The sequence below is a fragment of the Rana temporaria genome, chromosome 3, assembly GCF_905171775.1.
Source record: "Rana temporaria chromosome 3, aRanTem1.1, whole genome shotgun sequence".
NCBI lineage: Eukaryota > Metazoa > Chordata > Amphibia > Anura > Ranidae > Rana > Rana temporaria.
Genome location: NC_053491.1, coordinates 146,352,467 through 146,370,317, shown reverse-complemented (window position 1 = coordinate 146,370,317; position 17,851 = coordinate 146,352,467). Strand labels below are relative to the sequence as shown.

Below are 17,851 nucleotides of genomic sequence, written 5' to 3'. Positions count from 1 at the left end.
GGTTTTAGGGACCCCTAGCAAATCCTCATTTGACCCCCAAGGGGGTCCCGACCCCAGATTGAGAACCACTGGTCTAGGGGGAGTGTTAAATGTACTAGCAGATTTTGGTAAACTTAACAAATTAAAGCCAAACTCCAGCTAATACTTTATAAACAGTTACAGCAAACTTTTTTTTTTGTTTGGGATAAACATTTTACATTTTGTGTCATCACTGTAACTGCAAGAGAGCTTGTTCTTTTGAAAAACAACCGACTTGCTGGTTTGAGGACCAGGTGAAATTTGAAGAAAGATGACCTAAAAAAGAAAACAAATGCAGTCATCACATTTAAGAATTGGTACGCTGCTATAGAATGTTTTTTTTTTTTTTTTTTTGTGGGGGTTTAATATTGCTTTTGCACTAATGATGATTTAGCCTACTGAACATTCTTTTTATACGCATATATGTTTTACACATTTTGCATTTAGAGTAATAAAACAATGCCCTGTAAGTTTTTTTCAGATTTAATTTTTTTTGCATTAAACTGTTTTTTAACCCTTTTGCAGGATAATTATTATAGACCACAGGAGAGTGACGCTTGTTACCCATGTGATTGCTTCCCATCCGGAGCTTATGAGCGTGGCTGTGACATGGAAACAGGACAGTGCCCATGTAAACCTGGTGTTATTGGCCGGCAGTGTAACCGCTGTGACAATCCTTTTGCAGAGGTTACTAATCAAGGCTGTGAAGGTAATGGCTTGATACATAATGTGAATAAAACCTAAGAATGAATGAAATGTCTAATCGCCACCATTTTCATGCTGGAAATTGCAGATGTATAATCCCAAGAGTATCCGGCATGCATTTGTTTGAGTGTTGCTGTGGGGAAGGGACCAGGAGCGAAACAATGCAGGTCAAAGGCAGGCATGGACCAAACTTTGCAGTATTTGGGTTCGCATAAGACAAACATATACCCAATAATTGGGATTGCGCTTTCTGAGCTGTTGGGTCAGTACCCTCTTTCTGTTCTAGCAGTTTTAGGGGTGCCTTTTTGGCATTAAAAACATACACAAAACGACCTATTTGAGCATCTGTGTAACATTCCAATAGTACATGAGAAATTGTGGTTTTCCTATGCAACCTAAAGGAGGTTTTATATTTAACGGTTATTGGGTTAAAAGTACAGTTGCTAGGGACAGCCGATTTTACTGTCGTCTTGCTTTTTTTATATTATTATTATAGTTGAGTTGCTGTGTTTTACTGCCGTTAACCCTAACAAATTAGCCCATTATTTTAATCGAAATCTGCAGATTTTTTCTTCATCCTTTAACCAGAAAAGATGCTTGTCATATAGTAAGGCCGTCAGTCTGAACTTAGATTTTATTGAAAATTAGCATGATGAAAAAAGGATAGCATTTAAAAAAGGTCAGCAATTTGACATTGTGCGGATGTGTTGCTAGTAGTTTGTGTCCCCGCCCTTTCCATAGGCTTGATGTCTATTCTGCTGCCAAAATCTGAAAAGAAACGAAGTCATGACCCATATGCTTTTCCATTAGTGCCGTTTCCCTAAATCACTAGAAGCAAGTTCTGGTTTTGTTCTTTGTAAATCTGGTTGGCACAGGATGAGTCAATAGGTAACAGCTGCCGACACTGTGACATTTGTATTATTGTTGGCAATGGACCTGTAAGTGACAGGAACCTAAATAAAGTTCTACTTTAAGGGAATGATTTCTCTTCCATCATTGTTCTGTATAATACGACTTGTCAGTCTTCAGTAGCTGGCACATGGTTGTTTTACACAGCTGACATTTTCATATTTCATTGTTTTGTAACAGAAATTGCTATTTAAATGACTTTTAATTATTCAGAGTGAAATTTACATCTGTCAATCATAAACCTTTCTGGAAAACGTGTTAGTGATTGTTTTTCTACCTTCACCGCAGTGATTTACAATGGATGTCCCAAAGCCTTCGAGGCTGGAATCTGGTGGCCACAGACCAAGTTTGGTCAGCCAGCTGCTGTTCCATGCCCCAAGGGATCTGTGGGTAAGTGAAACAATGAAACCTTATATGCAATAACATACAGTAACGCAGAAATGTCCCAGAGGCTTGAAATATGTACTCGCAGCACAGATTGTGCATATGAAAATGTGTCGCGCTGATCCTGCCTTTTTTTTTTTAATGTCTGGATATATATGGATCAAAGTGTGCCTTGAGCAATCTAATTTTTAATTTAGCTGATATACAATTTAGGCTGATGGTTGGTTAACTGCAAAATTGCCTTTCACTGATGCCTGGAAAGTTGAGCTTTAAAGAGTCTGTCATCTACAAAGCATTTTTGGACATGTAAAGTTTACGAATTGTTAATGATTATGAAAATGTTTCCCCAAATCTGATATATTTGAAAATCCTATATAGGAATAAAACCTGCATTTATTGTAATTTATTGTATATAAAAAAAAAGTTTTAAACCTCTGGCTCGTTGTACTGTACAGCGATCACTTATGTGGTTAAACATTGCTGCTAGTTGACATTATGGCAGGCATGTAAAGCCAGACAATGAATTATTTACACTGAGTCATACCCTACTCCAGTCTAACAATGCATTTTTTTTTAATGGCACAATGGGTACACCATTATTGTGTAAATCTTTGTTCTGTGACAGGTGACAACTATTGATGCATAGTAAACCGATTTGGCTGCAGGTTTCACAAGACTCTTTGTCTTAACCGATAACAAATAAGAATTCTAGGAGCACAGTAATACACCAAATAAAAGTGTTTGTGAAAAAGTCATTTAAAGCGGTTGTAAACCCGCATCCAAATTTATTTATTTTTTTCTCCTGCAAGGCAAAAGTCATAATGAGCTAATATGCACTGCATATTAGCTCATTATGAAATACTTACCTCGGAACGAGGTGTGTAGAACTTACCTGGTCCACGCCGAGCGAGATATCATCTTGACTCAGCGTGTCTTCCTGGTATCGCCGCTCCAGCGATGTGATTGGCTGGAGCGGCGATGATGTCACTCCCGCGCATTCGCGCAGGAAATTTAAATTCGGCAAGGTCCGGCGGCTGCCGGTCCTTTCGCCGTAGATCCCCAGCGGCGCATTGCGAGGGGAATATCTCCTAAACCGTGTAGGTTTAGGAGATATTCTCCTTGCCTACAGGTAAGCCTTATTATAGGCTTATCTGTAGGTAAAAGTAAAAAAAGTGGGTTTACAACCACTTTAAAGTAAGAAGAGCTTGTATACTTGGTTTAATTGATGTAGGAATAACCTACGTTTACAGATGAGGAAAGGAATTTCCCAAGTGTAAGGCTGACCATAAATGGGACTAGATCCCCCAATCGTGATAACTGTTAATATAGCTCAATGTCGACAAATATTCGTTGGAGCGCTGTGACTTCGCCTCAGTCCTCTGCAGAAGCCAGATCTGCATATGTGATTCTGCTCATTTATCCCCCTTACGTATCCATAAATACGTTTTCCAATGAGTTAGAATTGTGTGTATGATAACAAGAAAATCCATTGGACAGAGGTGCATGTTCTTGACCCTGAGGAGGCCAGTAATAGGTCTAGTCATACACTAAACCAGTGGTAGGCAACCATAAAGAGGTGGAAATCTACCTAAACAACAGGTAAGAGGCAATCGATTATTTCCTGGATCAACTTTACCTATAAATATTCAAATCCAGTTAATATTATGTGAATCCAGGCTTTTTAGAAATGATTCACTGAGCTAGTCAGAACCAGCTCTTGAGGGAGTATATTCCACATTTTCACAACTTTTACTGTGAAGAAGCTTTTTTTTGTATTTAGAGATTAAATATCCTTTCCTCCAGACATAAAGAGTGCCCCCTTGTCCCCTGTGATGACCTTAAAGTAAATAACTCAACACCAAGTTCACTATATTGACCACTTATGTATTTGTACACGTTGATCATATCTCCCCCCCCCCCCCCCCCTTAATCTCCCTTTCAAGAGCGAGTAAATTCAGTTCCTCTAATCTTTCCTCATAGCTGAGCTCCTCCATGCCTCTTATTAGTTTGGTTGCCCTTCTTTGCACTTTCTCCAGTTCCCCAATGTCCATTTTGAGAACTGGTGCCCAAAACGGAACTGCATATTCCAGATGGGGGCTTACTAATGATTTGTACAGGGGGAAATTATATCTGTCTCTCTGGAGTCTATACCTCTCGTAATACAAGAAAAGATTTTGCTCGCTTTGGAAACCGCTGTTTGGCATTGCATGTTATTATTAAAGAGGAAGTAAACCCTTTCTTTAAAAACACACCCCTGCAAGAGAAAGGCATAATGAGCTAGTATGCATAGCATACCAGCTCATTATGAATTACTTACCTGAGATCGAAGCCCTCGAAGCGACTAATTTCTCGCCTCCGCCATTGATACCCGAGTTTTTTTGCTGTGATTGGCCGGAGCTGCAATTAAGTCACTCCTGCGCATGCGCGTGGCATCCGTCAGTGACGGCACGATCGCCCTCACTAACGGCACGCTTAGTGCGCCTGCGCCGTAGACATCGGAGCAGTCTTTTCTGCAAATATCTCTTAAACCGTGTAGGTTTAGGAGATATTTGTTGCACCTTACAGGTAAGTCTTAGGCCCCGTACACACCATAGAATCCATCCGCAGATAAAACCCAGCAAATGGGTTTCAGCGGATAGATCCTATGGTGTGTACACGCCAGCGGATCTTTTTCCGCGGATATATCTCCCCTGGGATGGATTCCAGCAGATCGAATATTTGCTGACATGCAGAACATATCCATCTGCTGGAGTCCATCCCAACGGATGGATCCGCTGGTCTGTACAGACTCACCGGATCCATCCGTCCGAAGGGATCCCCCGCATGCGTCGTAATGATTCGACGCATGCGTGGAATTCCTTATATGACAGCGTCGCGCACGTCGCCACGTCATAATCGCGGCGACGGCGCGACACGTCATCGCCAGAGGATTTCGGCGCGGATTTCAATGCGATGGTGAGTACACTCCATCGCATTAAAATCTGCTGAAATCCTCGAGAGGATTTATCCGCGGAAACGGTCCGCTGGACCGTATCCGCGGATAAATCCTCCCGCGTGTATGGGGCCTTATTCTAGGCTTACCTGTAGGTTAAAGTTATCTGTATGGGTTTGCAACCACTTTAATCCTATGATCTACCAGATCCTTTTCCACCATTGACTCCCCCAGCTGCTCTCCTCCTAGTATGTATGATGCATGCATATTCTTAGCCCCCCAAATGCATAACTTTCCATTTATCACCACACTCCTCTAAATATGCCACTGATAGGAGATGGTTGGTTTGGGCCCAGTAGCTTTGCACACACTCCGGTAACACATAAAACATGACATCCCCAGAAGGCTCTAGGCTTGGGTAGTGACTTAGCAGATCACTGATACATTCCATTAGCTCTGTGTTAGAAAGCACCATCCAATTAGTTAAATGTAAATCACTATGAGACAAGGTATATAAACTCAAGCTGAATTATGAGACCATTTGTTTCCTATTAGAAAGCAAAATATCTAACATTTGACTTTGCTTCTTTAATAATATGCGTTTATAAAACCCGAATTGCACAAAATAACTAGCCCACATATAGTCTGATTTTGTTATGAGAAATACCACTTGGTGGAACCCAAGTACAGTGTCCAAAAAACATAGTAACAATTCCAGTACAATATCTGTAGGCTCACATTCAGTATCAGTATCCAGAAGACCATATAATAATAGTACAATGTCAGAATCCCTACATATAATAAGACCTGCGCAACACTTTACAAGTGTTGAAGTATTCAAGGAAGTGGATGCATGAACACTCTCTGCTCTTTCTTTGTGATGGTTCTACTGTGTAAAATGCTTGCTTCCACTCCAGTCTGAAGAAGAAGAAGAGACCCAAATAATTGTATTGTTATCGGGCACACAACAGTGTTTTGTAGTCACTGGCACCAGTACAAGTTGCAGGTGTAGTTCAGTGCACACAATTGCAACATAACATTTAGAAATAAATGTAAAGTTATGCACTTGGGAGCTGAGAATGTGCATGCATCATACATACTAGGGGGAGCACAACTGGAGGAATCCATGGTGGAGAAGGATCTGGGGGTTTTGGTAGATCATAAGCTTTAATAATGGTATGCAATGTCAAGCTGCGGTTTCCAAAGCGAGCAAAGTATTTTTCTTGTATTAAGAGAGGCAAATTAACAGATACAGCAGAGCACAATATTATGTACGAAGTGCATAATATAATATCTATGTCCGTGTATATATATTTTTTTATGATCATTTTACTTATAAGTACACTATACACAGCTAAATTGTTTGGTTTCTGGAGTATGAAGTACATAGAAATAGCATGGCTGTGATGAGGTCTGATTTGAAATTTACATGCATTTTTTTCTCTGTAGGCAACGCGATCCGACACTGCAGTGAGGAAAAAGGCTGGCTTCCTCCTGAACTCTTCAACTGCACCACACTGACCTTCTTGGAACTGAAAACTCTGGTAAGAGCTTTACTAAGCTGCCCAAACACCGGATCCATTTTAACATCACAGGCTTGCTCTCTTTGCTGCTCAGAACACACAGTACAGAACTGAGATGCATCAGATTCCACAAAGTGCTACTAACCAAAATGGAGACTATTGTGTATTTTACTGAGGAAGAGGGATTAGACATTATTCTTTTTTGACAGCCACACATGTGATATTATAAGGCTAGGAAACCCAATGCAGCTTTTCCCCAAATGCTCTGGCAATAAATAAGAGTAAAACTAATGTTTTACCAGCTAATGCATGCCCAACTGTGCCCTTCCATATTACTGACAGCTTTACTTCTTCATTTTAACTACTTGACAACTGGGCACTTAAACCACCTTAATAACCAGACCAAATTTTAGCTTTTGGTGCTCTCACATTTTGAATGACAACTACTTGTCATACAACACTGTACCCAAATTAATTTTTTGTCCTTTTTTTGCCCACAAATGGAGCTTTCTTTTGGTGGTATTTAATCACTGTTGGGTTTTTTATTTTTTGCGCTATAAAAGAAAAAAGACTGATGATACCACAAATACCAATACCAAAAAGTATGGCGATACCACATGTGTGAGACTTTTACACAGCCTGGCCACATACAGAGACCCAACATGCAGGGAGCACCTTCAGGCATTCTGGAAAAATCATTTATTTGCTAGAAAATGACATGGAACCCCAAAACATTATATGTGCTTTTTTAGCAAAGACCCTAGAGAATACAATGGCGGTCGTTGCTTTTTATCGTGCATGGTATTTGCACAGCAATTTTTCGAACACCTTTTTTTGGAAATAAAACGATTTGTGCTTAAAAAAAAAAAAAAAACATTAAAGTTAGCCCAATGTTTTTGCATAATATAAAAGATGAAGTTACGCCGAGTAAATAGATACCCAACATGTCACCCTTTAAAATTGCACACGCTTGTGGAATGGCGCCAAACTTCGCTACTTAAAAAAATACCCTGGTGACGCTTTAAATATTTTTACTGGTTACATCTTTTTAGTTGGAGAAGAGGTTTAGGGCCAAAATTATTGCTCTCGATCTAACGTTTGCAGTGATACCTCACGTGTGGTTGGAACACCGTTTTTATATATTTTTTTTATTGTTAATTTTACTTTATTTTAGTTTGACACGTTTTCCCCCAAAAATAAATGTTTTGATCACTTTTATTCCTATTACAAGGAATGTAAACATCCCTTGTAATAGGAATATAGCATGACAGGGTTCTCTTTACAGTGCGATAAGGGGTCAATAAGACCCCACATCTCACCTCTAGGCTGGGAAGCCTGAAATAATAATAAAAAAAAAAACGACCGTGGCTTCGATCGTATCGGTGAGTTGGAAGAAGCACCAGAGGGCGACAGGAGGGGGGGACGTCCCCTTTTCGCCTGCCATAAGAATGATCAAGAGGTGGAACAGCCTCTATGATCATTCTTATGGTGTAGAGAATCGCCGGCTGAAAAATATGATATCTGAATGATGCCTGTAGCTGCAGGCATCATTCAGATATCCCTGCACAAAGTCAAGGATGTCATATGATGGCCGGCGGGCGGGCGGGAAGTGGTTAAAACACATTTTTTTTCCCCCAGAGTATTTTTTATTTGGAGTAAACTGAAAACAAAAAATTGTGTGAATTTTGCATGAAAACATTTATAAATATATCCCTAAGTCGTATTTGTAGCAACCAATTAATTTCAGCATCATAGCAAATAAATGGCAGCATATGTATGTCTATTGTAACCACTGCTTCTTTTAAAGGTGGGTATTACAGAGGCTTGGAACCCATGTGTAGATGTTGTAATTATCTAACAGGCCAATCTGAGTCTGGGACTGGGCAATAGTAGATATGCTGTAAAGCGATTCTTATTCTCGTTTAGGACAGTTTGAAGCATGTGTACTCAGCTCTACAAACACACTTTGCTAATGAATGTCTGGAATCCTGTGCTTGTCTTCTGTTGTACCTCTTTTATATTGCACAACACCCATACATTTTGTGGTATGCCTACAAGTATTTGTACAGGTAATGCCAACATTTTGATAGCTGCTTCTGCACAGCTTACAGAAAAACAACATGAAAGTAATATAAAACATTAAAACACAAATATAAAACCATTATTTAGATCATGTTGAGAGCTGCATATATGGCCATGCATTTCTAGCTACAGTATGTGTTATATAGCTTTACTATGCTTTTCAAGGTCCGAGACTATGGAACGCTTTACCAACCAGCGTTCAGTTGGAGGAAAACCACCTGACTTTCAGAAGACAGATTAAAACTCTGCTCTTTTGATGTCATGAGACACGAAACATCAAGCGCCCAGAGGCGATTCAGTTCGCATGTGCCATGCTATATAAGTTTTTCATTCATTCATTCATTCATTCATTCATTCATTCATAAATAAAGTTGGAAACCTTTATAATGCCTCTTTTTTGTTTTTATGTGTTCTACAGAATGAAAAGCTTCACCGAAATGAGACCAGTTTGAATGGCTTAAAATCCATTGAAATCGCTAAAGTCCTGCAAAATGCCACCAACCACACAAGGACCTTCTATGGCAATGACATCAGAACTAGCTATCAGATGCTTGTGAGGGTACTGCAGTATGAGAGCCAGCAACAAGGCTTTGACTTGGCTGCTACAAGGGATGTGGAATTTAATGAGGTATGTTCTGACTGTGTACTGATCTGCTGAGGACATGAGCGCACACACTTTTTGGCAAAACATTGAATGTTATGTTGAGTGATGGATTATCAACCGATATATAAAAGGACAAATAGCCAAACAATTTACCAGTGAATCAATGAATGAAAGCCTTAAGGAAGAAGTGTGGCGAAAGCGATTTTTCCTATACTTCTCCTTTAGGTCTAAAGCCTGCTGCCGGCTGATGTCTCACAGCCAGTCCATGCTCTGAAAAGATCCCAACCATATGGTCAGTACACACACCGATGCCTGGACTGGCAGCTGGCTCAAGCTCTCAGCTGCTCTCTCCCTCCCCACAGCCCAGTGCTAGGGGAGCAGAGCGGAGAGCCGGTGACTGACAGATGGGGGAGAACTGAGCGATCAGCAGTGTTTGATTGCTCAGTTCTCACTGCATAGGTGGCAAGGGACAGATGCAGCATTGGGTTGAATGTTTTTTTTTTTTTTTTTTTTAAAGTCCGTACTTCTCTTTTAAAGCCTAACTTTAGCCAGTTATATTCTTACCTTGATTAGGGCAGAGTGAAAAAGGGTGATTGATTATTTGTTTTTATTGCTGTCTGTGGCTTATGGTTCTGACCGCATCCAGTCATTTCTTCTCCTGGTGTCACAAGTACAGAAAATGACACTGTTCCACTCTATTAAAAATGTAGAAAAATATCTGGAGGAGTTACTGTGCTTCATGTTTGGCAAGTAAATTGGGAATAATAAAACATTTTTTTTCCAGGAGACACTAACTCTAGGTAATCCTTTTTTTTTTTTTTTTTTTTTTTTTTTGTGGAAACTTTTGGCAAAAAAAATGTAATTATGGTAACTAATCCCTGTTCGAACAGTAAATAGTGAAATATGCCAGTCAAAGAGAATATGGATTGTTGACTGATGATATCTGAAGATCATCAACCTTCCTTGAAGAAAGGTTAATGTATCTGTTGCCTCTGGCTTTTAAGCCCCTCTCACTCAACTGAAAGTTTTGGAAACTGAGCCCTAATTTTATAACAGCACTGAGATTTGAAGCCAAAGCAGTGTTGGGTTTCTAGTTTAATAATTACCGTAATCTCTGAACTTGGCTAAGAGTTACCAATGAAAAGCTACCTTAAAGGATTACTAGTTGGGAATGTAATTTGTTACCAAGATATCCATTATGCAACACTCGGTGAGCTGGTCATACAAATTTTTGGTATAAATAACATTGTACAGATCAATGAACTCAGTAATATAGTCTTTGAATCATTTTTATTTTTGATCTTTTATTGTTATTAAAATATTTTTCTCATATTTGCTTTAAATTTTGATCCTTCTACAGAATGTCATCCATGCAGGCAGCGCAATACTTGATTTCAGCAACAAAGAGCACTGGGACCACATTCAAAGAACTGAAGGGGGCACTGCCTATCTGCTAAAGCACTATGAAGAATATGCCAACAATGTGGCCAGGAACATGAAAAAGACCTATATGAAGCCTTTTGTCATTGTCACCAAAAATATTAGTGAGTAGCTGCCTTAAAATACTACTTTGGAAAACTGTGGCAGTTTTTAGTGCTAGGGGTCCTATACCACCTATGGTACAAAAGAGTTTGTTTTCTTCCAGTGTTGTATGTGACCAAAATATGGTTAGAGATTGAGGGCGCACCTTGTGTGCGAATAGCTGCGAGAATCCTTCGGTTAGTTGTGAGTGGGCGGCTGCCAAAATCATTTATTCTACAATTGCATGTGAGTGATTGGCCCTGGATGTATGCAGTCTACATCCAAGGGTGATCACTCGCATGTGATCTCAGTAGGAAGTGTATACAAGCGAGTGGGTGCGATTAGCTATGAGAGCCGGCAGCCTCCCTTGGCTTTTAATGGGGGTTCCTACTCGCAGCTAATCACAAGAACCCCTGCCAGAGTTCTCCCATATAATTTCTGGCAGGGTTCATTCTCAACTGTGAATACACACTTAATAGCTAGAGCATTCAGCAATCATAGATGTCTTAGGATTTAGCAAGACAGTCCAAAGAGAAATGACTGTGGAGTTGATTTATGAACACTGGAGAGTGCAAAATCTGGTGCAACTGTGCATGGTAGCCAATCGGTTTTTAACATCAGCTTGTTTGTTTAACCACTTACCCCCCGGACCATATTGCTGCCCAAAGACCAGAGTACTTTTTGCGATTCGGGACTGCGTCGCTTTAACAGACAATTGCGCGGTCGTGCGACGTGGCTCCCAAACAAAATTGGCGTCCTTTTTTTCCCACAAATAGAGCTTTCTTTTGGTGGTATTTGATCACCTCTGCGTTTTTTATTTTTTGCGCTATAAACAAAAATAGAACGACAATTTTGAAAAAAATGAATATTTTTTACTTTTTGCTGTAATAAATATCCCCCAAAAATATATAAAAAAACATTTTTTTCTCAGTTTAGGCCGATACGTATTCTTCTTCATATTTTTCGTAAAAAAAAATCGCAATAAGCGTTTATTGATTGGTTTGCGCAAAAGTTATAGCGTTTACAAAATAGGGGGTATTTTTATGGCATTTTTATTAATATTTTTTTTTACTAGTAATGGCGGCGATCAGCGATTTTTTTTTCGGTATTGCGACATTATGGGGGACACTTCGGACATTTTTGACACATTTTTGGCACCATTGGCATTTTTATAGCGATCAGTGCTATAAAAATGCATTAGATTACTATAAAAATGCCACTGGCAGTGAAGGGGTTAACACTAGGGGGCGGGGAAGGGGTTAAGTATGCCTGGGCGTGTTCTTACTGTGGGGGGGGGGGTGGCCTCACTAGGGGAAACACTGATCTTCTGTTCATACAGTGTATGAACAGAAAATCAGCATTTCCCCTGCTGACAGGAACGAGAGCTGTGTGTTTACACACACAGCTCCCGTTCCCCGCTCTGTACCGAGCGATCGCGTGTGCCCGGCGGCGATCGCGCCCGCCGGGCACACGCACGGGAGTCGGGGGCGAGCGGGGGGCGCGCGCGCGCGCCTCCGGCGGCGCACGTGCGCCCCTAGTGGCGGCTAAAAGGCAGGACGTCCATTTACGTGGTCTCGCCTAGGAGAGCCACCTTGTGGACGTATAATGACGGTGCGGCGACGGCAAGTGGTTAATAAAGCTTTGGGGGAAAAAAAATGGAAGCTGGTTGATTTTTATGCAGAACTGCACAAGATTTTGCACTATCCAGTTTTAGTAAATCAACCCCCTGTGGTCTAACCCATAACAACCACCTATCTCATGATTTTAACTTTTTTTTTTTTATGAATAGACGGTCATCGGTTACTGCCCTCCATAGGATATGCTATAGGAAACAGGATTAGGGAAGGGTGTACTTGCAAAGGATGCCCTAAATATAAAGTAATGTGACCTAAACCCTGAATATAAGTAAGAGATCCAAGCAAGTGTTCTGCAATATTTAGATTAAAGGTACAAGCTTGCTAGATTTAAAGGTGTGTTCAGCCTTCTAGGTGTTCATTTGTATTAGAAGTTTTCCAGAACTTGAATTAGGCAATTTTTTATGTTACTGGAATGTCTAGCAAGAGTGATGAACGTGTGGCCTTCCAGCTGTTGTGGAAATACAAGTCCTATCATGAATTTGCCTTTGGGAGTCATGCCTGTTTAGCGACTTGCAATGCCTCATGGGACTTGTAGTTCTGCAACATCTGGAGGGCCACCAACAAAAGGGCTCCTTTCCTTCACGCCAGGTGCATTTTAATTTCTTTTCTTTGTTGGGTGAACAAAAATGTATTCTTTCTATAGCACCTGTTCCCACTACTATGATATTTTAAGAAAACCTTTGTGCATGTTGCATTTTTGTGCCCTGCCCACCCAAGTCCTCATACAGGTCAACTTAATGGTAGATGAGATGAAAGATAATGCTTGTTACCACAGCGTGTGTGGCCATAAGCTTTGTGGATGAGCTCTCAATAGTTGTTGAATGAGCAATATGTTATTTCAAGGTAAAGGTTACCAGGGTCTAAAAATCTGATTTTGCCATTTACCACAGTATGAATATTGAGACTCTAGTAGTTCCACCATTCTCAGAATTTGTGTTTTAAATGCCATTTTACTCTGTGTGACTCATGAACAACCTAAGAGCTTATTCATGATTAATTTTATTACATAAGGGAGTGTTCACCATAGAAGAGTTACACAGAGAATGATTTCTATATACTACCAATGCTATTTGTCTGCCTTTTGTATAGATTGGGGGGGAAAATGACAAGCATTGATGCCCACCTGTAATCGTGTATTTATTTGTGAGCTGGTTAAAATTATGTTATTCGTCTCACAATCTATCAGGTTTTATGTTCACGTGCATTTAAAAAGGGGTGAACTATCATGCTGGCCTAGAATCAACTTTCATTCCTCACAGAAACTTTTTGTAATTTTAATAAACCATAGAAAAAAAATTCAAAGTTTTAGGGTTTTATGTAGATCATTAAAACGACCGCATAATGCGGCAATATTATGGAAAATGAAAAATGTTAAATGTTACACTTTTGTATGTCAGATGGTTTTTATATTTCCCAGTGACTCTAAAAGGCAACACATTTACAGCTTTGGACGTTCTGAAGCATGGTCAAGTTTGCTTTCAACATGTCGTTGCTCAATACTCCTGGACTTAAACTCAAACTCGGGACTTTTGAGGTTTTAACTGTTAATGTGACATGATGTGTAAACAGCATTAATGTCTTTGAGGAGTTAAAACACACACACACACACACACACACACACACATATATATATATATATATATATATATATATACACACCCCAGCCTAATATAGATCTATTTAGAATTACTTTTTTTTTTGTTCTTCTTTAAGGGTGGGGACCTGTGAAACTGTAAAATAATTGAACTCTCATAATGCGTTGATCTAATCCATGCATTTTTTTTTCTGTACATTCTGTCCATCAGTCATTGCCGTAGACATATTTGACAAGGCTAATTTCAGTGGAGCCAAAGTACCTGAGTTTAATACTATATATGAAGATTATCCAAAGGATTTGCAGTCATCAGTTCAGTTCCCTGACGCTTTGTTTAAACCTCTAGAAAGAAAAGGTAAATTACCATAGTGTTTTGTGTTTCAAAGCTGATGCCTTAATGATACATAATGCTATTTGTGTGTTTTACAATCATCCTCCATACCTTCTTCCATATCTTCGTTAATATGCTTCTTTTGTTCTTCGAGTAGTTTTCTAGATTAGCACCCATTCTTCTTCTATTTCTCTGAGAGGGGGGGGGGGGGCACTGTGTAAATATACATGTAATAAAAAAAACTGCTAAGATGTTGCATGGTTGTTCTAATTTACAGGAAACCTCAAAGAAATGTATATCTAAGAATTTGGTGGGCTGCAATTTAATAATTTTTGGGTTTAGCATCTATTCCGTGCTCTGTCCAGAAATTCTATATATTCATGCTTGGTAATAATGTAATGCTGGCCATAAACCACTTTCTACATGTGATTCCCACTGCAAAATAATAAGTTGCAGAGAGCTGCATGTGGCTCACAAGCCACTGGTTGGGAACCAGTTTTGTGTTACTGTTACTGTTCACACCCACAAGACTAGCAGTAGTGTCCCAAGGTAGTTTTTCCCTTTAGATTGGTTTAGTTTATAGGGTTGCCACTCACTTACAAATAATGCAGTTCTTCAGGGCACAGAAGTTACAGCTCTTGTTTTCTGTTTTATAGCTTTATTTAGTCATATACAGTACAGACCAAAAGTTTGGACACACCTTCTCATTCAAAGAGTTTTCTTTATTTTCATGACTATGAAAATTGTAGATTCTCACTGAAGGCATCAAAACTATGAATTAACACATGTGGAATTATACAAAACAAAAAAGTGTGAAACAACTGAAAATATATTTCATATTCTAGGTTCTTCAAAGTACCAACCTTTTGCAGCAGACACATCTCTAGTACTGTTAAGAGGAGACTGTGTGAATCAGGCATTCATGGTAGAATATCTGCTAGAAAACCACTGCTAAAGAAAGGCAAAGAACACAAGGAATGGACATTAGACCAGTGGAAATCTGTGCTTTGGTCTGATGAGTCCAAACTTGAGATCTTTGGTTCCAACCCCCGTGTCTTTGTGCGACGCAGAAAAGGTGAACGGATGTACTCTACATGCCTGGTTCCCACCGTGAAGCATGGAGGAGGAGGTGTGATGGTGTGGGGGTGCTTTGCTGGTGACACTGTTGGGGATTTATTCAAAATTGAAGGCATACTGAACCAGCATGGCTACCACAGCATCTTGCAGCGGCATGCTATTCCATCCGGTTTGCGTTTAGTTGGACCATCATTTATTTTTCAACAGGACAGTGACCCCAAACACACTTCCAGGCTGTGTAAGGGCTATTTGACCAAGAAGGAGAGTGATGGGGTGCTGCGCCAGGTCACTACCTCTTGAAGCTCATCAAGAGAATGCCAAGAGTGTGCAAAGCAGTAATCAAAGCAAAAGGTGGCTACTTTGAAGAACCTAGAATATGAAATATATTTTCAGTTGTTTCACACTTTTTTGTTATGTATAATTCCACATGTGTTAATTCATAGATTTGATGCCTTCAGTGTGAATCTACAATTTTCATAGTCATGAAAATAAAGAAAACTCTTTGAATGAGAAGGTGTGTCCAAACTTTTGGTCTGTACTGTATTTCCATTGCGTTCATTTGATGACGGCGCGGTGTTGCAAACCCCACTTTAAATAATAGTAATAAATAGAGTTATTATTAGCAGAGGTTCCCTGAACCCGGAAAGTCCTTTGAAGGCTTCCTCCATGTTTATAAGAAAGCCTGGACTAGACCTTCAAATGTTAAGTTTCATTCTTTGGGTTTTTATCATGTAATCTATTTAATCAGAATAAAATGAGTTACACTTGATTGTTTGATAAGGTGATAGGGGGCGCTATAGGGAATAAATGTCACTAGATAATAAGTGGTGGGTGTGACATACATTTGCTATTTCCAGCAGGTGAATACAAAAGAATAGGTTGATACCATTGGAAAAAATAAAAATAAATTAAAGGTACAATTTGGTGAAAAATAAATACAATTATTAAAGTGAATGGTTTGCAGTTGCACGATTGCACTTGATTGTTTACAAGTAATGGTATACACTTTATAGAAAAGGTAGACAAGGACATAAAGGCATCTCCTGTAAACACAGCATCTAAAAGATGGAATATCTTGTACTGTGTGAATTCTACCACCTTTTATTCTATCTTCTGGAAATGTAGAGTAGGTTGCTATCAAAATAACGAAAAAAAACTAAATGTTATCATTATGTGCAGTTTATAAAAAAATCATAGCTAAATTCAAAAGTTCGACGTGTTTGCAAAGGTAAAATGAAAAACAAAAATAGCACACATAGTTTACTTGGCTTGCTCTGCCCAATGGACAGCTCCTTTTCTGGGTGCCCCTGGCTGCTTCCCCTCTGCTGAGTCCAATGGACACAGAGCGCATCTCAGGAACGAGCCTGCATGACTGTGTGTGTCAATACACACACACACACAGTGCATCTCGACCCCACTCCCTGCTCCCTCTTCACTAGCTGTGATTGACAGCAGCAGGAGCCTGTGTCTCCCACTGCTGTGTCAGCCAGTGAGGAGAGAGAGAGAGCAGTCTGGTGCAAAGAGCTGGACCGACATCGGGCTCAGGTAAGTATAAGCAGTGTTTGGAGGGAGCTGCACACAGAGGTTTTTTTTACCTTAATGCATAGAATGCCTTTAGAACCACTTTGAAGCCCAGTTCACACTGATGTGGATATCACCCTGACTTTGTAGCACTCGTATCAGAAGTCAGACCCCATTCAGTGCAATGGAACCATTCTAATCGGTATGACTTGCGTTTCTCCAACTTGGAAAAGGTTCCTGCACAACTTTGGTCCGACTTTGGTATGACTTGCATTGACCTCTGTTAAAGAAGTCATATGTAAGTCGTGCCGAAGTCACGCTGGGGTCCGACTTTCAAAGTCGCGTGAAAGTCATGGGCGGTGTGAACCCAGGCTAACTGTAAATGCAATCCTCCCAAAACTGATACTTCTGTTTTGGCTAATTGTTTTTTGAACCTCAGTGGTGAGACCTTTTGCTGGACATTACAGTAGGCTCTCAATTTACTCATATTATTTCTTCTGCATAAACCAGACTCAGACCTGTCCTTATGTAATGGGTTATGTGAAAATTCTTGGTGAGAAAGGCAATGGACGTGGTGGTGGGCTTGTCATTGAAGCCAGCGAGTGATTTAGCTCATGTCACCTGCTGAAAGTAAAATCTCAGATTTGGGTGATTTTTCAAATACTTGACATTTTTGAAGTTCGTTGCACATTTACAGTTTGCGTAAATTTACTGCACTCTTTTGTAGTAGTTATTTTGTAAGTTCTGCAGCACATTGTAAATGCTGTATATTTCTGAAGACACGGTTATCATGCTAGCTGTAAGGCAGTAGATGACAGGATTTGCATTTACTGTGTCTAGTATCATCTGAATATTCTGCTGTAAGCACTTGTTGCACAAATAACTTTTTTTAGCAGATTTATTTTAGCCCAGGTTCCCACTGACCGCGTTATTGAAATAGTTCGAGTTCAGCTGAACTTGCACGATTTCATACCCGCATGTCAGTCCCGAATTCGGGGGCGATTTCACAGACA

General features: G+C 39.9%; 1 protein-coding gene across 8 annotated transcripts in view; it reads left to right on the top strand.

The window, feature by feature from the left end:
• Window positions 1-17,851, top strand: part of CELSR1 (cadherin EGF LAG seven-pass G-type receptor 1) — a 219,262-nt gene that overhangs the window by 167,910 nt on the left and 33,501 nt on the right. For all 8 annotated transcript variants that reach the window (XM_040343639.1, XM_040343636.1, XM_040343634.1 and 5 more), the window contains exons 15-20: window positions 544-727; window positions 1,921-2,022; window positions 6,398-6,492; window positions 8,972-9,181; window positions 10,518-10,701; window positions 14,121-14,264. In XM_040343639.1, the coding sequence (XP_040199573.1) occupies window positions 544-727; window positions 1,921-2,022; window positions 6,398-6,492; window positions 8,972-9,181; window positions 10,518-10,701; window positions 14,121-14,264 (919 nt within the window). The remainder of the gene's footprint in view (window positions 1-543; window positions 728-1,920; window positions 2,023-6,397; window positions 6,493-8,971; window positions 9,182-10,517; window positions 10,702-14,120; window positions 14,265-17,851) is intronic.